A 25,453-nucleotide genomic window follows, 5' to 3' on the forward strand; every position below is an offset into this window, starting at 1 on the left:
GCAAGAAATATTGTCTTCCAGGAAAGATATTTAAGGTCACATTTAACTGCCGATTCAAACAGGGGTGGTGTAAGAGCCTGCACTACCAAATTCTGGTCTCAAGGGGGAGTATGGTCTTTAAAAGGAGGCCCTGATAGAAGACTCGCAAAAACACTTTGCAGAGCTTGAGCGGCAACAGAATAACCTTCAAATCCAGTGTGAAAATTCTATATTGCTGCTAACTGGACCTTAACTGATGAGGAACTGAAAATTCAAGGATGTTATGTATGGGAGCTGAAAAGGGGTCAACATTGTTTTGATGTGCCCAGTAAACAAACCTTAATTTACTGGACTAGAGTTTACGTGTAGAAGGTTTATAGGAAAATAAAAGTATGTGTCAGACAAGGTAAGAGAGCATAGGTTGACTGGCTATTAATGGAATTGAAGTCAGGAGGTCAGCCTGAGGTTTGGTATATCTGGATGGATCATTCCTGTGTGGTGAGACAAGGAGGTCTGGATTTGGATCCAGAATCCAAGGTTTGAGAAGTGAGAGAGGCCAAAGGAAAGGGAGCAAAATCTGTTGAGGCCAGTGAGATGCAGTGAGGTTGACTTTGCTCTTCAACATGGCAGCTTTCTGTAGACATTTTGGAATTAGTGGATAGGTGTATATTAAACTGGGGGGCCAGTCATGAAGTGGAGAATCTCTTGTCGATTCCCCCTGTCCGGGGGATTAGGGCAAAGTAGCTGCTACATTTGTTGTTTGGGGGAGATGCAAAAAGATCGCAGCAAGGCTGGCCCCACTGGTGAAAAGTCATTTGTCACATTCTTGCTGACTACTTGAGGTAGAAGAATGCACCTACTCAGTTTGTGTGCTATCATGTTAGACTTCCTAGGAATATGCGTTGCTATGAGAAAGCAGTTGGATGAGCTTACCCACTACCACATCCTGAGAGACTCTCGACACAAGGAGTAAGATCTTGGTCCCTTCTTTGTCGATGTACAACTACTAACATATTGTCTGTTTGAATTGCAATTGTCCCTGAAGGCAGTGTGTCCTGAAGGATCTGCAGTGCTACAAGCACTCCCCTCATCTCTAGGACACTGATATGCAAGTTGGCCTCTTCAGTGGACCAAGTGCCTTGGACTATTTTCCCCAGAAGGTGACACACACACACACCAATTGGGAAATCTCCATGGTCACTATAGCCTTGGGTTGAGGGAGAATGAATGTACAGCCTTGTAGAAATTCATCTGATTGAATCCAGCACATAAGATCTTTCTCTTACATATGTGGGTGATTCACATCGGAGTAGATATGGATGGACAAAGCATCTACCATTGCTTGGCTAGCATCCCTTTAATTCTCATGTAACCTCTGTCCAATGGTACTAGTGTTATTGCTGCTGCCATAGATTCTAGGGCTTGAAGAAACAAGCGGGCTGAAATCTTGGTACTGCAGATTCTTTTTTACCTCTGATCTTATTGTTTGAACACTTGAGGGAGAAAATGAAACTTTGCATGCTAGTGCTCCTATGAATTCTAAACTTTGAGTTTGTTCTAGATGAGATTTTTCATACTTATCCCCAGAAGACAGCATGCCTGGAGAACCTACTTTCTTTTTTTAAACAGTTGATGCCTGGTCAGGGCAGAAATAAGCCAGTCATCTAGATATGGAAACAAGAATCCCTGCAGTCTCAAGTGAGCAGCTACTGCCATGCACTTGGTAAACACCTTGGTGGCTGTGGTGAGACCAAAGGGCAGAACTCTGAACTAATAATGACTGGCTTCCAGCTGGATGCATAAGAACCTTGTGGATCGCCTGTTCATCTTTGTGATAGTACGCATGAAGATCTGTTGAGCACATTCTGTCGTCCTTTCCCCAAAAGGGAAGAATGTAATAAACCGTGACCATCCAGAACATGGTGTATCTAACTGACTTGTTCAAGCTGCTGAAATCCAAAATTGGTCTCCAATCCCCTGTTTTCTTTGGCACTAAAAAGAATCTTAAGTTCCAGATTCTATCTGGTCTGGGAGGTACCTCTTGGGTGACTTTTTTCTAGCAGCTTTTGTAATTGAATTGCTGCCTTTTCTCTTTGACTGGGTGGAACATCAGGGATTTTTCTGGAAGGGGGAGGAGGAAGGAAAAAGGGTATTATATAACCTCTGGAAATCATCCTCTGCACCCAAATATCTTTTTATTTCTAGCCAGGCTCTCCAGTGCAGGGATAATTAACCCCCGATTGCCTCTAGAGAAAGGCAATCGGGGCTCCTTTCAAGGAATGCTGGAAGGTCTGTTCAAGAATGAATCTCTGGACCCCTAGTTTTGCGGGCCACTTCTGCCATGGAGGCGGCTTCTACCATTCGAGTTCCCCTCTCTACTCTTGGGGAATCCTTCTCCATTTGTGTCCTGGAAAGGTCCCCAGGACTTCTTGAACCACGTTTTTCCATTTCCTCATTGATTCCTGGAAAAGGATCTTTGAGGGATGGAGAAAACATATGCCCACTGCAGGCAGGGTCTTTCCATCCTTCTCACACTTGCATAAAGTCTCTTTTCTTATAGGGACAAACAAAGACTTGCCATCAAAAATAGCGCTGATGGAGGAAAACTTGAGGGCTCTGCAAAATCGCATAAGCACATCCAGGAGTGTGCCCCTTATGGAAATACGTGAATCAGCTGTCCTTGAGGTTCCATCAGCTACATGCGAAATGAGCCTCATGGAAGAGTTGGAAACTGATTGCAGGGTAGCCATTTCAGAAGCCAGAAATGCTTGCACTTCAGAAACAGATTCTAAGAGGGTGTCTGACAGTTTCTTAATCAATTCCCTGTGTAACCTGGTGAAGTTTGCTAAATAGTTCAGCAACCTTAAGGCGAAGGTTGCTGAAGCATAGACATGATTCCCAAATGTGTCCATTGCCTGCGACTCCTTGTTGGGTGGATGGGAAGTGCAACTCTCCTTAGCGAGGAGTTTCTTGGTGGCCATTGCCACGATCATGGCATCGAGGCACACCTTTTGTCCAAAACCGTTTGTCTCTGGTGCTCTCATTATTTTGTCAGGTCATGGAGCTATTGGTTCATTGGTGTTGGGATCCTTCTATGCCCGCAATGAGATCAACTCATTTAGCTCTGCAGGAAGGGTCACCCAGGAGGTAGACTGGGCCAGTATGGAAACCTCTAGAAACGCAGATTCCTCAGACAAAGGGTTGCTGGGCTTTTCAGCCACCCCTGTTTCAGGATTTCCAGGAAGTCTCCAAATGAGATCTTCAGGAGGTGACCGTGGGGACCCTTCACCATCCTTAGTCTGTGTCTTCTATGATGGACTCCTCTTGCACATTTTCTTCTTGGGGACCTCTTCAATAGGATTGTCTGGGAAGGTAACAGAAGTCTGAACACCCTACTGGTAAGCCTGAGGTTTTGATACCAGTTGTTCCTGTGGAAAAGATGGATGGGACTCGAGGCACAGAGACATCAAGACTGCATACTGAAGGATCCGAGAGGGTAGGAACAGTCTGTGTTGCTGAGGCAGACAATGCTCTCTCCACAGCTTCAAAGGCAGACTTCCCCAGTGAGGGAGAGGACCCTGGATCCAAAAATGAAAGTTTTTGGATTGTTGTCCCGTGTTGATTCACCTCGTAGCACGGAGGATGAGTTCAGGTCCGACTTCTATCGCGAGGGGGACCTCATCAGTACAGAGACGGACTTGGGTGCCGAGGTCCTCCCTTTCGGTCCTGGAGTACCACTTGTTTTCTGGCAGGTCAGCCTTCGAGGTCAGGAAGAGGGTGTTGGCTACTTTTAGTACCTAGTTCGTTCCTTTCTCATTGGAGCCTCTGTCTCTGGCTTTTTTGTGCCAGGAGCATCAACCAGCCCCTCCACAGGGTCAGCAGGTACTGCAGCCTCAACCTCTCCAGATGTTCCCCCTGAGGAGGTCCCTTGGAAGAAATTGTGTAAGAGGAAATGCTTAGACTCTCCAGAGGAGTCTATTATAGAAGATGTGGATTTCTATGAGGGCGAAGGGTCTCCCAGATCACCTCCTGACTGTCTCCTTTGGAGACATCCTGGAAATCCTCAAGCGGAGATGTGGTTGAAAGTCCCTCAACCCTTCAACCGAGGAATCCATGTACCTGCAGGCTTCTGTTAACTGCTGATCTACTTCCTGGCCATCTCCACCCACCGATGAGCTGATTGAGTTGATCTCTTGGTTGGTGTGGAAGGCTCCTAACTCCACTGGACCAATTCCCAAGAGACAAGACTAAATTATCACAGCCCCAGAGGTTATGCCTTTTTAGACAAAGGGAGTTCCTGTAGATGCCATGGTGGCCACTAAAAAGAAACCAACAGAGGAAAGTTTCTCTATCCATCCCCCAACAAGGAGTCACAGATGGATAGATTCAGGAAGCAAGTTTAAGCTTCATTGACCTTTGCCCTATGGTCTTTAAATTACTTGGCATATAATACTAGATAATAGCGATATCTGGTAAAAGAGCTGTCTGATACCGCCTCGGAAACATCACCTGACAGAGTATGAAAATTAGTCACCTCTCAGCTGGCTACTGTGACTTCTATTTCTAAATCTTTCCATGAGGCTCATTTCACATGCAGCCAAAGGAACAACAAAAGCAGTGGGTTCACGTATAAGGCGGCATGCCTGGTTGTGTTTGTGTGATTTTGCAAAGCCCTTCAAGTCTTCATTTGTCGATGCACCTTTTGACAGTTCATCCTTTTTGGCACAACTGTTAGACACTTTAACCAAATGTGAGAAGTATAGGAAAACTCTTTCTGCCATAGGATACGTTTTTCCACTCGACAGAGGTCCTTCTCTAGGCACCAATGAGGAACAGGCAAAATGTGGTTAAAAAAATCCCAAGGGTCTTCCCAGAATACACCTGGTGATGGTTCTTCCAGGGGCAGAGGAGGGAACAATAATAGAAGGCGGCATCCAAATGGCAGACGTGACACAGCATTAGGGTTTCCTGGATTTCTGCTTTGGGAAACCTTTCCAGCGCTCCTGAACAGAGCCCCAATTGCCCACCTCTGGAGGCAATCCGGGGTTGCTTATCCCTGCATCTAAAAGCCTGGCAAGAAATCACCTGTGATACTGGGGTGCAGAGAATCATTTCCAGAGGCTATATAATTTCCTTTTCCCTTCCACCTCCTTATGCGAAGAAATTCCCTGATGTCCCACAGAGTTAGATGGAATAAGTAGCCATTCAAATTCAAAAACTGCTGGAAAAGAAGTCATTGAAGTCCCACCAGACCAAATAGAATCTGGGTTTTACTCTAGATTCTTTTTAGTGCCAAAAAAGAAGGCTCTGGAGACCAATTTTGGATCTCAAAAAAACTGAACAAATCTGTTTGAAAAAACAAATTTCGGTTCAGTCCATTCTTCCATTTTTTAGGAAAAGATGACTGGATGTGCTCTGTAGATCTTCAGGAAGTGTATTACACATAAAGATGGGCAAATCTTCTGGAAGATTCCTTCGCTTCTGGCTGGGAGCCCGTCATTGCCAATTCAGAGTTCTACCCTTTGGTCTCACCACAGCCCCCCAGGGTGTTCACTAAATGCATGGCACCAGTAGCAGCTTACTTCAGACTGCAAGGATTCCGGGTGTTTCCATACTTAGACGACTGTCTCATTTCTGCTACTACCAGGCACCTATTACTAACAGCAAAACAGTCTTACAAGTATGCGACCTTTTAGGCATCACAATCAACTTCGAAAAATCCTTGCTGGAACCAACGCATAATCTAACTTTCATAAGAACTATCTTGAACAAAAGAACCTCTATTGCCTCACTTCCTCCATATTGATTGGAAACTATCCAGACTCTGGTCCATATATTAGTACAAAGAAACAAAGTTCCAGCAAGGCTAGTATTTCAAGCATTGTGATTAATGGTGGCTGCCATAACTCTTGTTCTCCTAGCCAGGTTTCACATGAGAATTTTTACAATGGCTTCTTTCAGCAAAATGGTCCGTCCTTCAGCATCCCTTGTCTATACCAGTCTTAATCACCAACACATGGAAGAGAGATCTATGGTGAATTCATTCAAAACAAGTCTTACAAGGATGTCCATTCATTCCCCCTCAACCCAAGGTCACCGTGACCACAGACACTTCCCAGCTTGGATGGGGAGGGGGCATTGCCAGGGAAAATAATTTTCTTGGGTGGCGAAAGCCAGAGAACTTTTTTGGCTAGGCTTATATAGGCCCCAGGGCCGATAGTCTAGTATCTACCTATGAAAGACGGTCCAAGGCACATGGTCCGCAACAGAGATCAATATGCACATAAATGTTCTAGAGATGAGAGCAGTGCTATTGGCGTTGCAAGCATTCCATGACTCTCTACCTCTAGGGATAATTGCAATTCAGACAGAAAACATGTCAGTGGTCTGGTACATGAACAAATAAGGGGGAACCAGATCTTACCCCTTATGCTGAGAAGCTGCTTTCTGATTGCAGCACATATTCCAGGGAGGTCAAATGTGTGAAAGTAGACAAATTGAGCAGGTGCATTCTTCTACCTCACGAGTGGTCCCTTAATCCAAAAGTTTCGAAAAGGATATTCCGAACATGGGGCCAGACTTGCTGTGAACTTTTTGCCTCCCCTCTGAACAAATGCAGCAGCTACTTTGCCCTCATCCCCCCAGAGGAGGAATTACCGAGGGACACTCTTCACAAATAGCCACCCGGTCTCCTTTACTCATTTCCTCTGACCCCACTAATTCCCAAATTCTGACAGAAAGCTGGCAAGTTGAAGAGCAAAGTCATCCTCGGTGCTCCCTTCTGGCCTCGGCAAATTTGTTTCCCCTTTCTTTGGCCCCATCTGGTACAACAGCCTTAGATTCTGGATCCAGTTCTGGATCTCTTGTCACACCTGGCAGGCATCAGTCACCCAGACATTACAACTCTCAAGCTGATCGTTTGGTTTCTCCATTTCCATTAGTAGCCAGGCCTGATATGTTCTCTTCCCCAGTCTGACGTATACTGTTGCCATCTCATAAACCATTTACATGTAAACTTTGCACAAGTAAATGGAAATGAGTCGTTCATTGGGCCTCTCTACACCTTGATCCTTTTTCAGCACCAGTTCATGAAATTCTTCATTTTCTAGCTTCCATTTTCAATGATGGAGTTTCCACCTCTGTGGTTAAAATCCAACTGGTAGACATTTCATATTTCCACAATGGTTTCCTTGGATCATCAGTCGCTTCACATAGTCTTTGTAAAGCCTTTTTGAGAGGAGCACTCCTCCTAAAACCCCTTTACAAGGATGCTACTTCTCCTTGGGACCCTACTTTGATGCTGCAAGTTCTGACACAATCTCCCTTTGAGCCGGCCTCTAGGTGTGATCTAAAGTGTCTATCCTGGAAAACGTAGTAGCCATCATCCTGGCTAGATTAATTTTGGAAATTCAAGCACTTTCACCTAGACCACCATATTTGATTTTCCATAAGGATATAGTTTCTCTCTGAACCAACCCATCCTTTCTACTTAAAGTAGTTTCAGAAACCATCCTTAATGCGTTAACCTTCCGGTTTTGTCACACTGAAAATTTCAAGTCCTTGTCCACTACAGACATTTTCTGCATTGGTTCTTTGGATATTGAAAAAAATTGAGATACCTTTACTAGTTATTGCTTGGACTTTGATTCCAGGACTTGGGCCTTCTTTGACACAGCTGTACTTCAGAACTCTTTGAGTCCTTGCTTTTAGACATTATCCATGCTCCGCTACCAATGATGTTTCAAGATTCTTCGAAATAATTTTGTTTTGCATAGGGTTTTTGAAGTCAGATATGACAAATATATTCAGGTTTGTTCTAAGTGAAGTTCCCCCACCTTTTTTTTTTTTTCCTTTATTCACCCTCCTAATGTCTCCTGCTGTTTGCACAACCTTCCCATCAAGAATTAGCAGAGGTATTTTCCTGCAAATCAGACAAGGTATGTTACTATTGTCTGTTTTACAGGAGTTTACCTAGTGCCTTTGTGTCACAGAAGGTAATAGGGGAGCTGACATGTTTTAGCCTAGATTGTAAGCCATCACACCCTGTGTGCCGTAGATATTTTTTGTATTTCCTGTACCTACTGTAGACAGCCCTCTAATCAACTGATGTGATTATACAGCTGTTCATGCAGAGCGCATCATTGCACAGTGTAGTTTTACAATTAAGTGTCTCATGCCGTCCATTATCCATGATCTGGTGATCAAAGTTTTGTTTAACAGTGCCTGTTTATGAATTATAAAATTGTTGGTTACTAACCTTTTCTTGTTAATACACGTTAAGTTTAGAAATATCTGCTCGCTGATGACTGTTATTCATGCCTCTCTGTTTCTGGGCAGGAAAGGGATGAGAGGCTCGAGTTGCTTGAGGCATTAGCACCAGAGATTCAAACTGAGAGGATCAGCAGGACAAGAAAGCAGGTCAGCACTGCCCCCACAGACAGTGCTCTTCGCAGGTCCGAGCGTTTGGCTGCAAATCAGATCGAATTAAAGCAAATGAAAGAAAGCTTGCAGCAAGCAAAAGATAATGCAGAAACCTACAAAAAAGAACTGGAGAAGGTTACAGAGGGTGAGTTAAAAATTAGAATGAAATTTAGTCAAGAGAGCATGTTGGAAGTTATCACTACATAGACTAGTGTGGCTAGATTTATGCATCAAATGCATTTACTGCAAATTTATATTAAATACTAACAAAACAATTGCCAGATAAAGGTATCGTTCTCTGAAGCTGGTGAAATTGAAAGTAAGTTTTCATACTGCAGCTTAAGATGTTCTCTTCTGGCAATTTTCTTCTGTGTAGTGACCTCAAGTAGACTTACTGATTCTTACAATACAGATTGAAAAAGTGCCCCAAGCATCATTTTTGGTAATTTTTTACTACTACTTTTAGAATTTTGAACTGTTGCTCTGCTTTCCTTTTCCTACATATTTTAACCACTTTCATTGATACTGTGCATATCTCTACTTTGAAATCTATCCTTTTATTCTTTCTTCTTCCTTAACTGGACTGCAGCTTCAGGCCTGACTTTCTGCTGTACTTATCTACTAAACATTGATATAATTTTCTAAATGAAATATCTGTATAAAAATGTATATTTAGTGTTGCTTTTGTGCTATATTCTGTTTTGATGAAGGTTTAGATTACTGCATTTCCCTTTTGTTGGTAGCTGGTAATTTCTATTTCAGTGGATAATTCTTCAAGTTTTAAAAAGTGTCAGTCTGTGGGCACCTGTTTTTTCCAAGACCTGTGGTAAATGTGCTGTTTTTGTAACTACTAGCAACTTTAAGGAGAGATTTGCAATGTTTGTGCTAAATTATTTTATTTGTTCATTTAATAATTGTTTGCTGGGAAATTCCAACTGGGACAGAGCCCATTTTCAGGTGAGGCCCGGGGAAAAACACTTCAAATTCGTGCCTTTGGAATGTGAGAGAAAAGCCGAGCACCCGGAGGAAACCCATGCGACCGCAGGGAGGACATGCAGACTCCACATGGAAGGCACACCAGCTGAGAATCAAACTGGAGAACTTCTTGCTGTGAGGTGTCAACGCTAGCCTCTGCACCATTGCAGTGCCCTAAAAGGACAATAATCAATGTAAGGAATAAGTAACTTTTTAAGGTTTGCCTGGGCCATATAAACAGGAGCCTTTGATTTTTGGCTGGACCCAAAAACTTAAATGATCAGGATAAATCCTTTAAATAGAAGCTTTTCCTCAGGAAATTTCCTTCCTCTACCTACAGTGCTCCATAGGGAGGCTAGAAAGGTGTCTGTGTCCAGGTTTTATGTGCAACTTGTTGGTAAATCTTCTCCCCTGGGTGCTGAGATTTGTTTCAGTTATATGAGAGAGAGAGATAATTTCCTTCTTTAATAGGTGGATTTGTCCAGGTTTTCCCAGTCAGAGCCCCCTCCTGCTGGGTCCTTATGTTAGTTTCTTTCTACAGGTAAGTCTCTATTGACATTGACTATCTGAAGCTGTCAAGGACTATGTTTCAGGTGCAGATGGACTTGGGTTTTATCCCATTCACATTGTTCTAGATTGGAGAATGATCGTGTTACCATTTCCTCTTCTCAGCCAGCCTTCTTATTAGGCCAGATTCCTCTTCAGATTATATTGAGGCCACCTACTGCTGTGCAACTTCCAAAAACTAAGTTTGCTCCTTCCTTGGTGGTGGTATCATTGGCAGCAGTGGAATTCAGTAGTAGCTACCTTTCTGGAGGCAGAGACTGGGGCTGAGACAATAGTGTCAGTCTTGAGACTGATTGATGTAGGTGGTGGTGGTCTTCAAGGACTTGGTCAGGAGAGTCAGTGCCAGACCAGACCCCTTGTTGGTGTCTTTGGCGCTAGCTGGTACTGAGCTTTCAATTCCTGTGCAGGTATTACAGCCAGTGTGCCTCAGTGTTGAAATACTGGCTGCATAGCTGCACAAGCACATCTGAGCCTTGTTTGGTACTACTTTTGTCTAGAGACCATTTCCATCCGTCTACTGAGCCTATAGGATGATCTAGGCACACACACTGAAGGTGTGAAGATGTCCAGCAGAAAAGGCCCAGGGAGTCTGCACTTACCTTAACCTCAGCTGTTGTGTTCTGGACCATCCATTCTCCGGTCAGTCCCCCGGAACAGGCATACTGTGATGTGTTGTTTGGGGGAACGCATCATCACTCCCATCAGTCTCTGAAACCAGCCATACCACTGGTTGGGCTGATGTAATTACTCCCTCTGACAACCCAAGTTTTAATGTAAGAGAAAGAGGGGTTGGCCCAGATCTCCTTCAGCCTTGTATAGAGCTCTGCCGGAAGCCTGCTTTTCTCACCCATTATCTTCCTGGGTGGTCCCTTCCATGGATTGCATGACTGTGTTCTTGTCTAAGATAGCTTAGAAGGAAGCTGATGGTGGTAACACCATTTTCTGGAGACAGGACAGGATACTCCACACCTTCTCCCAAGGACTGGGATAGTTAGATGAGGAATACTGAAGTGGGCTCCGCTATTGCTGATACAGCCCTGAAAAAACTCCAACCCTACAGAACCTGGCAGTGTGCCACCTTGCACGCGTGCACACACACACACACACACACACACACACACTCCTGTGTGAAGTTGTAACTGGAAGCACTGGCTTACACAAAGAACTTAAGTTGTGTTGTCAGCTTACCATAAAGTTTTATGCTCAAGTGAATTCACTCCTGCAGTAGTTTCCACTCCCTCCATTCCCTTTTTTACAACCTTGGCTTCTGGAGTAATGTGACAGACTCCTCCATTCCCCTTTCTCCCTTGATCAGTATGTACTTGGCCCCCTCGCTGAAACCGGTTAATTTTTTAAACTGCACCTAGAAGATACCATTTCTAGCTCAAACTGATTTTGTTACCCATAGTGTGCTAGTTATGGGAGGCAAGAATGAATAGAAGATGGCGGACTGTATTCCTGCCCGTTATACAGAGACATGACAATTTCAGGAGGGAGAATTGAATTCATAGTGGGGGGGGGGGGGTCAGTGAGCTCTGAAATTCTGACCAGACCTTGGGCTTCACATGCAGCAGAAATCCCTGAAGTTTATAACTGCAGCAGTGACTATACTTGAAAAGTGTATAGTTATAGGTTGATAACACCAACCATACTTTTTTTCCATCCATCCCTGTCAGTTCCTTGTGTCTCCACTTCTGACTTTCTGGGTGGGAGGCATATCTGTTAACCTCTTGGAGCAAGAAATCTGGACAAACTCACAAATAATTGGGGAACAAAGGCACAAAAATAGACACTTTTTAAATAAGTCTCTTACAAACTTAGAAAGTTGATAGAATAAAAGGTGTTGCATTAGCCTGAACTTTCTGAAGGATATGAAGTCAAACTCAGATGTCTGCCATAATTTTCTGACTCTAGTCCTCAATGAATTCCCAGTGATTTGTCAGAAAACCACAAAACCACAAATATGAGGAGAAACAGACCCAAAATATGAAGCAAAAATCTGGACTGTTGAGAGGTGTGGTGGGAGAGTTTCCTACTTGAAAACCATTTTTCTGACAAATAGGTAAGGCAGATTATACTGTCAAACTATAACATTGAGTTCAAAGCTTTTCCTTTTCTTGGAATGCCTTCCATTAGCAGGACGAAGGAACATGGCCAGTCTTGTCTCAAGTTCGATCTGGGATTAGAGTAAGGCATTCCACTAGGGCAAGGAAACTACTGTTTTTTTTGTTTGTTTGTTTTTTTCTTTGTTACTGCGTATTGTCTGTGATCTCGATGAAGGATGGTCCTTGGAGACGTATTATAGCTGTTTCCAGGTGAAATGCATTTTTTATATTAACTGAACTTGGAGAAGTCTATTCTGTAAGTAGCACTGCTCAGCACTTTCTCAACAGGCTTTCTTATGACTACGTATCTAAATGATGGGTGCCTGCATGTACCAATCCACAAGGGATGCAGATACCAGAGTTCTGGAACAAGGTGCTGGCACTTGCAGTTCACTTCCATTCTGTTTGGTCTTTTTACAGTGCCCATAGTATTTGCCAAACAACTAGCACTATAGTGAGCATGTCCCAGAAATTAGAAGATGCATAATTAAACCTACCTGGATTACTCTAGTTCAAGCAGCTTGAGTAGGGCGAAAGCAGATTGCCATGAAGAACTGAATCAATAGTCTTACCAGCCTAAGGTTTCCTTGAACTTCCCCAAGTCAAGCCTTTCGTCAAGGTGAATAAAATCTATCTTAGAAGCATTACTGGACTCCTAATCAGAACAAGCTAGGCTTAAAACCACTCAGACCTTTAGTTTACTGCTTGAAAAGTTAATTCTTTTACATTGAGTTCCTTTGCGACACTTGTCTTTGGAAACCTTATTTTTGGCAGATATTGAGTTGGTTAGTGGTGTCTCTAAGCTTCAAGCCCTGATTTGAGAAAAACAAATACACCATCTTTCACAGTGTGTGTGTGTGTGTCTTGGAACTAGCCATTTTTATTATGTCAGAAGTGATATCCAAATGGCATTTAACCAGACTATCCATTTACTAGTCTTCTATCCTAATCCACAGAACAAGGGAGAAGTTACTTTATCTCTTGGATATTCATAGGCAGCTTAAATGTTTCCTAGTAGGAACTGATGAATTTAGACATTCATAAGATCTGATGTTGTCTTTTCATTCATCTTCAAGCTGTAGGTTATCAGATCCAATTCTGATCCAACATCAGCCTTTTTCCGAGTTTTCAATTTGGACACCCTGCCTCCTCTACCCATCACACATTGCTCTCCCCTGTCCATCTCAGATCTTGTTTGATGCCTGTGGAGTGCGCATTGTGATCACAATCTCTGCTCTTTTATCATTTAAGTGTTAACTTATGTCTGCTTTTTTCCTACACTTTTATTGGGTTAGTGTATTTTAGTGATGGTTTGTAAGTAATAGTGTCTGTGTGGTTTGTGTACATAGTGGGTTAGTGGTTTGGTCTGTCTATTGGATTGAACATTCCCACGCCTTTTTCTCTTATCTTTCCTGCACAAGAAAGAAAAAAAATACTTGTATATTCTTGGCTGTGTTTTAACTTTTAGATGTATAGGTGGTTAAGTAGCTAGATAGGGTATGCTGTAAATCGTTAGGAAAGGCATTAGTAACAGCAGTCAGTTCCATTTAGTTCTTTTGTAACTTTGTTGTTCCTGGTACTGTCCTTCTCGCATGTGCATATTACTGGATTTGTTAGAGATGTTCATCATGTTTCACTGTTACAGTCATCACTGTAGGGTTCTCCCTGCCGGCAGGCAGACCTCGGTCGGCCAGAATCCCAAAGTCTGGGTCTGGCGTCGGCTGTTCAGTCATGCTCCCTGACGTCAGAGCACTAGGAGTACAAAGCTGCCAGCCGACGTCATGTTCTCCAGTCTTTCTTGCCATGCGGTGAAAGCAGTTCGCAAGTGCCGATCGGCTGACTCCTGATATTTTTTCGTGCTTCAGTCTGAAGACTGACTACTTCTTCTCAAAGCTAAGTACCCCGTTGGGGAAACTTTTTTCTTGCTCCAGTCCGATGTCAGAAAAAGTTAATTGGATTTCTTGTGGGAAGCAAAGACCTCATAAGGATTTCCATTCTTACTGTATTCCTTGTTTAGGCCCTGACCACGACGTAGCTAGTTGTCGGTTTTGTGCTAGATTTAACCAACGTACGATTAAGTGAAGGTATGATTTTGCTTTTCACTACTTTTGTAGGCGATTTAATTATAAAATGTCGTTGGACACGTTTCCGACTACCGGAGTTCACAAACGACGCAAGGATAAGGACAGGCCTCCGAGGTCCAAATCAGACGACGTTTTTCAAGCAGAGCCAGCTACACGGTCGGCCGTCGTCAGTGAGGCACTTTCACAGCCCCTGTCGGCCATTTCAGAACCGATTGCCGAAACGGACTCCCACGAGGAGCCAACTAGGTCTTTCAGCACTCCAGCTGCAGGACCTTCGGACAGTGCTCCCTCGGATGGGTCTGGAGCCGCTGTGCAGGTACCGGCTTCCGAAGGGGTTTTCAGGCCTACACAGCTTCTGATAAAGGCAAAGACTCCTAAATCTAAGACACCAGCCCAGGCCTCTTCTGATCCGGGACTCAAATCTCAGAAACAGCTTCTTAAAATGGTGGAGGACTTACTAACCATGATTAGGAGTTCACATCCCACTCCAGACAAAAGGCCAAGGCAAGAATTGGATTATGAATCTTCTGATCAGGCATCTATTTCTTCAGTGTCTTCCTCTGAACAGGAATATACTTTCCCTCCTTATGAGGATTCTATTGCTGAGGAATCCATTCCATCAGCTTCTCTCCCTGAGGATTTTTCTTTTGGGGAAACTTTACATGACATGAGGGAACATTTTCACTGGAAAGGACAGGAGTACTCGGAATCTAAGAGAAGGCTTAGGGATTTCCTCCTTCTTCCCCAACATAGACCCCTGGCTATTCCTCCTAGTTTGGATATTGTGGATGATACCTTTTCTGAGGCTAATTCAACTCCTGACTCCTTTCCTCCAGCCCCTGCTAAGCCCGACAGATATTACAGGGTCCCTGACTCCCACCAGTTCCTTTACAAAAATCCTACTGCTGATCCAGAAACCATTTCTCAAGGTCCTAAGGGGGTTAATGCCGCTTCTGCTAAAAACCCTATTCCGACAGATAAGGATTCCAGAGCTTTGGAGAGATGGGGCAAAAAAGTGTACACTTCTGCTACTTTATCTATTAGGGCTTTAAATTGTCAATTTCGTATGCTAAAATATCAGCAATTTCTACTGTCTGTTATGAAACAAAAGCTGGGTACCATTACTGCATGTGCAGATAATAATGAATTACACTATTTGATGCATGCCACTGAATAAGTGGGGAAGCATGGTTTACACTGTGGTTTTGATGCCTTGGAGGTTTCTTGCAGGGCGGCTGCCTCTGGCACAGTCATTAGAATGCATGCTTGGTTAAAGGAACAGAACTTACCTGATCAAGTGAAAGCAAAGTTACTGGATGCTCCTGTTCAGCATAATGTTTTGTTTGGGTCTAAGGCTGAAGAGGTGATAAAGAAAATTGAGGATAAGGCAAAATCCATGCAAACGGTTAAAGATTTCTTTCAAGTTCAGCCCCCAAGATTTAGCAGAAATTGGCCAACTAAAAATTGGTCCTTTCCCAGCTCGGACAGGCCTCAGAGGGGTAGATATAGGCGCTCCAGAGGGAGGGCCCAAGAACAGACCTCTTACAGAACTAGACAGTGGAGTGCTTCCACCCCCAGGGGTGGAGAGGACAGACCTCAATCTTATAGAAAACAGGCTCAATGACTCCCCCCTGCATGGCTCAAGGAACTTCTCTCCTGGAAGCCCCTCTAGGAGGAAAACTCTCGCTTTTTCAACAAAATTGGACTTGCATAACCCAAGACAAGTGGGTTCTGGATGTAGTTTCAAGAGGTTACAAATTCCACTTTCATACCTTGTCAAGACCAAACGGATGGCCAGACCTACCAAAACACCAATGGTCAGAGGCATTAAACCAAGTGGGATCCCTCATGGCTATAAGGGCCATAGAACTGGTTCCACCATCAGAGACGGGCCAAGGTTTTTACTCAAGACTCTTTCTAGTTCCCAGAAAGCAAAATTCATGGAGACCCATCCTGGATCTGTCAGTCTTAAACACTTTCCTGGACATACCAAAGTTCAAGATGCTTACTCTGCAGCAGCTCCTGCCAATGTTGAGCAAAAATGCAAGAATGGTGACATTGGATTTAAAGGAGGCTTACCTACACATCCCAATCAGACAGTAGTGCAGAAAATACCTCAGGTTCAAGGCCGGATCGAAACATTGCCAATTCTCTGCGCTGCCCTTTGGCTTGTCTACTGCGCCCAGGGTCTTCACCAAGTGCCTGGCACCAGTAGTAGCTTATTGCAGACTCAAAGGAATTCATATTTACCCTCATCTGGACGACTGCCTCATTCAAGCAGACAGCAAGGATGTCTTACTCCAGCATCTGGAATTTGTTCAAAATCTTCTCAAGTACCTGGGATTCACTGTGAACATAGTCAAATTTGACACCCATACAACAGATAACTTTTCTGGGTGCTCTTGTAAACACAACAGCCCAGATGGCATTCCTGACATCCGAAAAACTGCAGCTGGCTTCAGCTTTCAAAACCTTGGCGTCAATAACTCGGCTAACTGCAAGGAAATTCCTGCAGGCTTTGGGTTACATGGCCTCCTGCATCCTTCTCATACCAAATGCAAGACTACATATGAGAAAAATACAATGGTACTTAAAAAGTGTATTGTCCCAGCATTGCCACAGTCTAGACACACAGATTGTTGTCTTGCCTTGTCTACAAAAGGAATTCCATTGGTGGACCTTGGCATGTCTTCACAACAAAGGGAAAGCCTTCAGTCTGCCTCCAGCCAGCTAAGTGTTAACCACGGACGCCTTGGATTACGCATGGGGAGCCCACTTGCAGGGAAAAGGTCTGCAAGGTTTTTGGACAGAGGATCAGAAGCACCTACATATCAATTTAAAAGGGATGTTAGCTGTACAGAATGCCCTCTTGGCTTTCAGGGATCTTCTACAACCAGGACAACTACTGATACGGACAGACAACACCACAGTTGTGGTATATAAACAAGCAAGGGGGTTCACACTCCTACCCCTTTGCAGACTAGCCATGACTCTTTGGAACACAGCTCTAGCTTGCAAAGTGGATCTACAAGCTCAGTTTCTGCCAGGGAAACAAAATATTCTGGCAGACAGCCTGAGCAGGAACCTGTCAGACCCACACGAGTGGATGCTAGATACCCAAATATTCAAGATGATTACAGAAGCCTGGGGTTGCCTGGACATAGATCTATTTGCATCCCCCCTCAACCACCAGTTACAGATTTTTTGCACAAGGACATTTCACAAACTAGCATGGAAAGTGGATGCACTATCATTCAGTTGGAGAAACCTCTCGGGGTATGCCTTTCTGCCACTACCTCTTCTTCCACGGGTGTTATTAAAGATCAAGCAGGACAAGCTGAAGATGATGATTTTACTGGCCCCACATTGGCCTCGTCAATTTTGGTACTCAACACTGATGAATCTATCCCAGGAGCCACCTTGGATTTTACCTCAGATTCCAAATCTTTTGTCCCAACACCAGGGCCAGGTTCTGCACTCTTGTCAAAACTCTCAGCCTGGCAACCTGGCGAATTCAGGGTCTATGAATAATCCTTATCTTCCCAAACAGGTCATGGATGTCATCTTAGAAGCCAGACTGCCTAGCACTAGAAAATCTTATGCAGGTAAATGGAAGAGATTTTGCACCTGGATGCATGCTCTGGATTCGGATTCCCTCATTCCTAACATCCCACTGATTTTACTTTACCTGACAGACATGCTACATAAGGGTTTCTTTCTCCTCCATAAAAATACATGCCTCAGCTATCTCTGCACATTACAATACAGATCCTCCAATCTTTTCCCATCCACTTCTGAAACAATATCTCAGAGGAGTAAAGAATTTAAGGCCCCCTAGGACACCACCCATACCTGCCTTGGGACCTCAACTATGTTGTGGAAAAACTCACTCTGCCTCCTTTTGAGCCTGCTGCCACATCTGATCTTAAATATTTATCATGAAAAACAGCTATCCTGCTGGCTTTGACTTCAGCCAGGAAAGTCTCTGAGTTACAAGCACTCATGGCTGTGGAACCTTATATTATTTTTCACCAAGATAGGGTGTCTTTAAGGACTAATCCTGCTTTCATGCCTAAAGTGGTTTCCAAAGTGGCTTTAAATCATACTATTCATCTGCCAACTTTTTCCACTAATCCACAAAATAAGGGGGAAAGGATCTTGCATTCCTTGGATATACACAGACAACTTTGTTTTTACCTGGACAGAACCAAGGATATCAGGAAAACAGAGCAACTGTTTGTTTCTTATGCAACAAATTCCCAAGGCAAAGCTATTTCAAAACAGACCATTTCTAAATGGATTGCTCATGGAATCAGATTTTTGTTACTCTCATTATGGAAAGCAAATGCCAGGAAAAATTAGGACTCACTCTACCAGAGCTGCTGCTACTTCAGCTGCCTTTCTCAGGGGAGTACCTACCAAAGCTATTTTGGAAGCTGCAACTTGGAGTTCAGTGCATACTTTCTCTAAGCACTACAATCTCCCTCTTTACTCTAAGTCTAGGGCAGGCTTTGCTTCTGCAGTCTTGCAGGGCCTTCTAGCTGCACCTTCTACTCTATGACCACCACCCTTTATCTCAGCTTTGGGATTCAACCCTACAGTGATGACTGCAACAGTGAAACACAATGAACATAGTACAGTTGTGTACACTTACCATAAATGTAGATGTTCGAGTGTCTTCACTGTTGCAGTCTGGGTTACCCTCCCTCCTGACCCCTCTTATATTTTCATTAGTGTGGATGTTCTTCATCTCACATTGCTGCAGTCATAACCTGTGGGTAGTCCGCTGTCCTCGGTCGGCCCGAATACCAAATTGTTAGGCTGGCGTCGATCATGGTCGCTCAGATCTGACGTCAGTACGCAGTGGTACTAAAGCGCATGACCGACGCCATATCCTCAGTCTTTCTTGCCGCATGGTCCGAAGCAGAAGCAGCGTTTGCAAGTGCCGTTCGGTGTCCTGAAATTTTCGTATTCTGAGTTTCAGACCGAAGACCAAGTTGGGCTAAGTACCCCGTTGGGGAATATTTTTGTCTTTTCTTGCCTCTGTTAAATCCGGATGTCAGAAAAAGTTAATTGTATTTCTTGTGGGAAACAGATACCTCATAGGGACTACCACTCTCTGTATTCCTTGCTTGGGGCCTGAGCACGACGTAGTCGGGTGTCGCTTTTGCGCTAGATTTAATAAGCGCACCATTAAACGCAGGTTAGATTGTGCTAGACTTGTTTTTGGTAAGCGGTGTAACTACAACATGCCGTCGGATCCTCAGACGCCCGCTACCGCTAAGAAGCGGAAAGATAAGTCGTTAAAGTCTAAGCAGGATGAGTCGTCCGTTGCGGACGCCGGTTCTATGGAAACTACGGTTGAATCTGTGGATCCAGCCGAGGTTTCAGCTGAATCTCAGGGAGAACCTTTAATCCTACAGGATTTGGCCTCGCAGGAGTTAGGTCAGGCTGAAGGGGCCTCTCAAGTTTCTGTAGTTCCTGCTTTACATAAGGTTGTTAGGCTTTCTACTTCTGTCACTAAAGCCCCTTCTAAAACTAGACCTGGTCTTTCTGGCACAGGCATCAGCCCTAGTTCTTCGGGCTCTGTTCCTAAAAAACATATGCTGAAAATGGCAGAAGATTTAATTACTTTAATCAGAGGTTCTATGCCCCCTCCAGATAAGAGGCCTAGGGTGGAGACAGAGGTGGAGGGATTGGAGCATTCCTCAGATTACTCTGAGTCTTCTGCGGAGGACATTCAGGATTTTCCTCCCTATTCTGATTCGGATGCAGAGGATTCTTGTCCTTCTGCTTCTCCTCCAGAGGATTTTTCCTTTTCTGAAACCCTGCATTCCATGAGGGAGCATTTTAAGTGGGAAGGTCAGGATTTTTCAGATTCTCGTAAGAGGCTTAGGGAATTTTTGTTTTTACCACAACATAGGCCCTTGGCTATTCCCCCTGTTTTGGATGTTGTTCAGGATGTTTTTTCTGAAGCTTCCCTTTAATCCTGATTCTTTACCCCCTGCCCCTGTCAAGCCAGACAGGTATTAGAGTTCCAGAGGCTCATAAATATTTGTATAAGAGTCCTAGAGCTGACCCGGAAACTATTAGTCAGGGACCTAAGGGTGTCAGGGCTTCTGTAGTTAAGAATCCGGTACCTCTGGATAAAGATTCAAGAGCTTTGGATAGGTGGGGTAAAAAGGTGTATACCTCCTCCACATTGGCTATGAGGGCTTTAAATTGCCAGTTTCATATGCTGAAGTATCAGAATTTTCTGTTAAGCCAGTTGAAATCCAAGGTAGATGCTCTAGCTGAGGGTATAGTGTGTAAGGAATTGCAGGACTTAGTTCATGCCTCTGATCAGGTTGGTATACATTCCTTGCAGTGTGGGTTTGATGCTCTTCAGGCTTCTTCCAGGGTGGCTGCCACTGGGTCAGTTATTCGTAGGCACGCCTGGCTTAAGGATCAAAATTTGTCAGAGCATGTTAAAGCTCGTATTTTGGATGCTCCCCTTCAATCTGAAGTTCTTTTTGGTTCTCCTGTGGAGTCAGTTTTGAAGAAAATGGAAGACAAAGCTAAGTCCATGCAGACAGTTAAGGAATTTTTACAAGTGCAGCCCCCTAAGTTTAGCAGAAATTGGCCTGCAAAAGGATGGGCTTATCCTTCTTCTGAATTTCAGTCTAAGGGCAGATCTAGACGTGGTAGGGGCGGAGCTCATGCTCAAGGCTCTTTCAGACCTAGGACGTGGAGTTCTCCTGCACAATCTTCTGGTGAGGGTAGGGGTCAGCCTTTTCGTAAACAGACCCAATGACCTGTATCTCCGGCTGCCAGATTCCGCCTGTCTGGCAGCTCCTCTAGGAGGAAAGTTGGCACTTTTCAAGCAAAATTGGCTTTTGGTCACCCAGGACAAATGGGTGTTGGACATTATAAATCGAGGTTACAAGTTTTATTTTCACACCTTGCCTCCTTTCAAAGGCATGCCGGACGTACCTCCTCAGCAAAGGCTGGAGGCTCACAAACAGATTTCTTTACTGTTACAAATGGGGGCAATCCAGGTGGTACCTCCGTCAGAAGAAGGACTAGGGTTTTATTCTCGCCTATTCCTTGTGCCAAAGAAAGGAAACACTTGGAGGCCAATTCTGGATTTGTCCATTTTAAATACATACCTAGACATTCCAAAGTTCAAGATGTTGACATTACAGCAACTTCTGCCTCTGCTAGGCAAAGATCACTGGATGGTAACTCTGGATCTCAGAGGCTTATCTTCACATTCCTATCAGGCCCAGCTGCAGGAGATTCCTGCGTTTTCGGGCTGGTACTTTTCATTATCAGTTCTCTGCATTGCCCTTTGGCTTATCTACTGCGCCCAGGGTGTTCACAAAGGTTTTGGCTCCTGTAATAGCTTTCTTAAGACTGAGGGGAATACAAATTTATCCTTATCTGGACGATTGCCTGATTCTTGCTCAAGACAAAGACAAGTTACTTCAGCATCTACAGTATGTAATGGCAGTTTTAAGGTGCCTAGGGTATTCTGTGAACGAAACAAAGTCCAGTCTAGTACCCTCTCAGGACATGTGCTTTCTGGGTGTGAGACTGAATACAGCCTCTCAGATGGCTTTTTTGACCCCGGACAAACAAAGAAATCTTCCCCTATACTTCCAGAAATTATCCCTACTGTCCAGGCTGACTGCAAGGACAGTCCTTCAAGCCTTGGGGTTTATGGCATCTTGCATTCTGGTACTTCCCAATGCCAAACTGCATATGAGGAAGCTACAATGGTATCTCAAAAGTGTATGGACTCAACACTGCCACGATTTGGACGCTGTCATTCAGATAATACCTTGCATCCAAAAGGAATTTTTGTGGTGGGCTCAGGAATGTCACCTAAACAAGGGACTCTCTGTGACCCGACCAGAGGCGAGTCAGATCTTAACGACAGATGCCTCAGACATGGCTTGGGGAGCACACTTCATTGGGAAATGGATTCAAGACACGTGGCCTCCCAGACTACAGCATTTGCATATCAACATGAAGGAGATGTTGGCAGTCCAATTTGCACTGATGGCTTTCAAGGATCTACTTCAACCGGGACAGGTGTTGATTCAAACAGACAACACAACAGTCATGTGGTACATCAACAAGCAAGGGGGAACCCATTCGTACCCTCTTTGCAGACAAGCTATGATTTTGTGGGAGACTGCTCTGAGTTTGCACATCAATCTTCAAGCAAGGTTTCTGCCAGGAGCACAGAACTCCTTAGCAGATGTTTTGAGCAGACAGATGGTGGATCCCCACGAGTGGAAATTGGATCCTCATGTATTTCAACAGTTGACAGTGGCTTGGGGAACTCCAGACATAGATCTGTTCGCTTCTCCACTAAATTTCCAACTGCCAAAATTTTGCACAAAGATGTTTCACCCAAAAGCTTGGAAAGTGGATGCTCTATCTTTCAGTTGGAACAACCTTCACGTCTATGCTTTTCCTCCTCTGCCTCTCCTTTCCAAAGTGCTCTTGAAGGTCAGACAGGACAAGCCTTGCATGATTCTAATAGCTCCAGATTGGCCACGTCAGCACTGGTACCCTCTGCTGAGGAGTTTAGTACAGGAGCCTCCTTGGCCTTTGCCACCAATTCCACACCTTTTGTCCCAGGCAAGCAATCATTTTCTCAATGTCAGGGTACAGTCCCTGCATCTAACAGCCTGGCATATTCTGTTTTAAACCCGGGAGGGTCGCAGCTTCCTCAACAAGTTTTGAATGTTATATTGGAAGCCAGACGGCCTAGTACTAGGAAAGTTTATGCTGATAAATGGAGGAGATTTTTTCTTTGGAGCACAGCAAAGAGCTTTGATGTTTCAGTGCCTAATTTAAGTGTTACACTACAGTACCTCACAGAATTATTTGACAAGGGTTTGTCTTTCTCCTCCGTGAAGGTTCATGCTGCAGCCATTTCTGCTCATTATGATTGTGACCCACCTTTATTTTCTCATCCTTTGTTTAAGCAATTTCTTAGAGGGGCAAAGAACATAATACCCCCACGTAGAGCTCCTACTCCTTCTTGGGATCTCAATTTTGTGTTGGAAAAGCTTACTTTACCTCCTTTTGAACCTGCAGCTACATCTGAGTTGAAGTTTTTGTCTTGGAAGACTGCTTTTTTGTTGGCCATTACGTCTGCTAGGAGGGTATCTGGATTACAGGCTCTCATGGCAGTTGAACCCTTCCTGATATTCCATAAGGATAGGGTATCTCTGCATACTAACCCTACTTTTATGTCTAAAGTTGTTTCTAATGTGGCCTTAAACCAATCTATTCATTTGCCTACTTTTTATGCTGATCCCCAAAATAAAGGGGAAAAAATTTTGCATTCTTTGGATATTCACAGGCAGTTACGCTATTATTTGAGCAGAACTAAAGGGTTCAGGCAAACTCAACAGTTATTCATTTCTTTTGCTTTGGGTTCACAAGGGAAAGCTGTTTCAAAGCAAACTATTTCTAAGTGGATTGGCCATTGTATTGCTTTTTGCTATTCTCATCATGGAAAGGATGTTCCGGCTGGGATCAGACCTCATTCCACTAGGGCTACTGCCACTTCTACTGCCTTTTTAAGGGGAGTAGCTACTAAGGATATTTTGGAGGCAGCTACTTGGAGTTCAGTGCACACTTTTACTAAACATTACCATCTCCCTCTTTATTCCAGGTCTAGGGCTGGGTTTGCCACTGCAGTTTTACAGGGCATGTTAGCAGCTCCTAATGCTTTTTAATTTTACCAACCTCCCTTTACCTTTGCTTTGGGATTCTACCCACAGGTTATGACTGCAGCAATGTGAGACGAAGAACATAGTACAGTTTTGTACCTACCATAAATGTAGATGTTCGAGGATCCACATTGCTGCAGTCCAATCCCTCCCTCCTTCCCTCTGTAGTTTGGGGTTGCTGTGTTGTTTAGGGGTGATTATTTTTTCTATATTGGTGGTTGGGTATTTTCTATTTTTGGCTATGGCCTTTTCTTTTAAGGCCTTCTGACATCTGGGGCAAGAAAGACTGAGGATATGGTGTCGGTCATGCGCTTTAGTACCACTGCGTACTGACATCAGATCTGAGCGACCATGACCGACGCCAGCCTAACACTTTGGTATTCGGGCCGACCGAGGACAGCGGACTACCCACAGGTTATGACTGCAGCAATGTGGATCCTCGAACATCTACATTTATGGTAGGTACAAAACTGTACTTTTCCTACTTCAACCTTCTTCTGAGGTGTATTTGCTTCAGGGTATGGGGTTTGTTGTATGTTACTTTTTTGTTTTACTATTAGCCTTCATTTTTGGGCAGCTGACATCTGGGGCAAGAAAAACTGGAGAACATGGCGTCGGCTGGCAGCTTTGTACTCCTAGCGCTCAGGGAGCATGACTGAACAGCAGACGCCGGACCCAGACTTTGGGATTCTGGCCAACCGAGGACTGCCTGCCGGCAGGGAGAACCCTACAGTGATGACTGCAACAGTGAAGACACTCTAACATCTACATTTATGGTAAGTGTACACAACTGTACTTTCCTCCTTTGTATTCTCCCATTCTCATCTGCCATTTTTCTAAATGTATTTTGCAAGTAGTTCGTCTCTTGAGCTGGTGGTAGGGCTGGGTAAGAAGAATCATCACTTTCCCATTCGAAAGATGCTTCCTTACAGTCGGAACATTCTTGTGAATCACTGGGCTGCCTGAAATTCTCTACTGGTTCTTTAAACCAGACATCTACTTGTAGCTTCTTCCTGTTGGTTCTCCACAAATTGGCAGAACCATTATCCTTTATATCCCTTTGCAGTTTGTTTTTTATAGTTAGCAATTGTTTTTCTAAATCTAAAAGTGTGGTATTAATATCAGTCAAACATTGTTCTAATCTGGCAATACTTAAAGTAGCTGAAAGGGACTCTCAAACAGCTATGATCCTCTTAATTTTCTTTGTTTCGACGTGTCCCTTTCAATTAAAACATTTATCCAGTCCATGGAGCAGCGATGGGCTGTGGCCACCCATCTCATATGAAATTTTTTATCATTCTCATCATTGGGGTCAAAGGGAGTAGAACGTTTAAAAGCCCTTAGACCCCTCGGAGTAATACCTAACTCTTAGTAGTATTGTAAATTCAAAAGATTAAAATGTACTGTAATCTCTTTACACATAACCCACTCCAGATGGTCATACAATTCTTGCATCTCGGCATGCAAAAACCCATTCGAACATTGCCTGATGGAAGAGAATAGGTTAGTCGTTCTATTACATTTTTCTTGAAGAAAGCTTTCCCAGGGTTTAACCAAATCCTCACTAGCATATACTGCTGCACCACGA

General features: G+C 44.0%; 1 protein-coding gene across 1 annotated transcript in view; it reads left to right on the top strand.

Moving 5' to 3' along the window:
• LOC122800032 (kinesin-like protein KIF20A) overlaps positions 1-25,453 on the top strand; it is a gene marked incomplete at its 5' end in the record, with an annotated part of 810,695 nt that overhangs the window by 327,533 nt on the left and 457,709 nt on the right. The window contains 1 exon segment of the mRNA XM_044069508.1: positions 8,317-8,545. Within this exon segment, the coding sequence (XP_043925443.1) occupies positions 8,317-8,545 (229 nt within the window).

The sequence above is a fragment of the Protopterus annectens genome, chromosome 4.part0 (assembly GCF_019279795.1).
Source record: "Protopterus annectens isolate FY-2018-M chromosome 4.part0, PAN1.0, whole genome shotgun sequence".
NCBI classification, from domain to species: Eukaryota; Metazoa; Chordata; order Ceratodontiformes; family Protopteridae; genus Protopterus; species Protopterus annectens.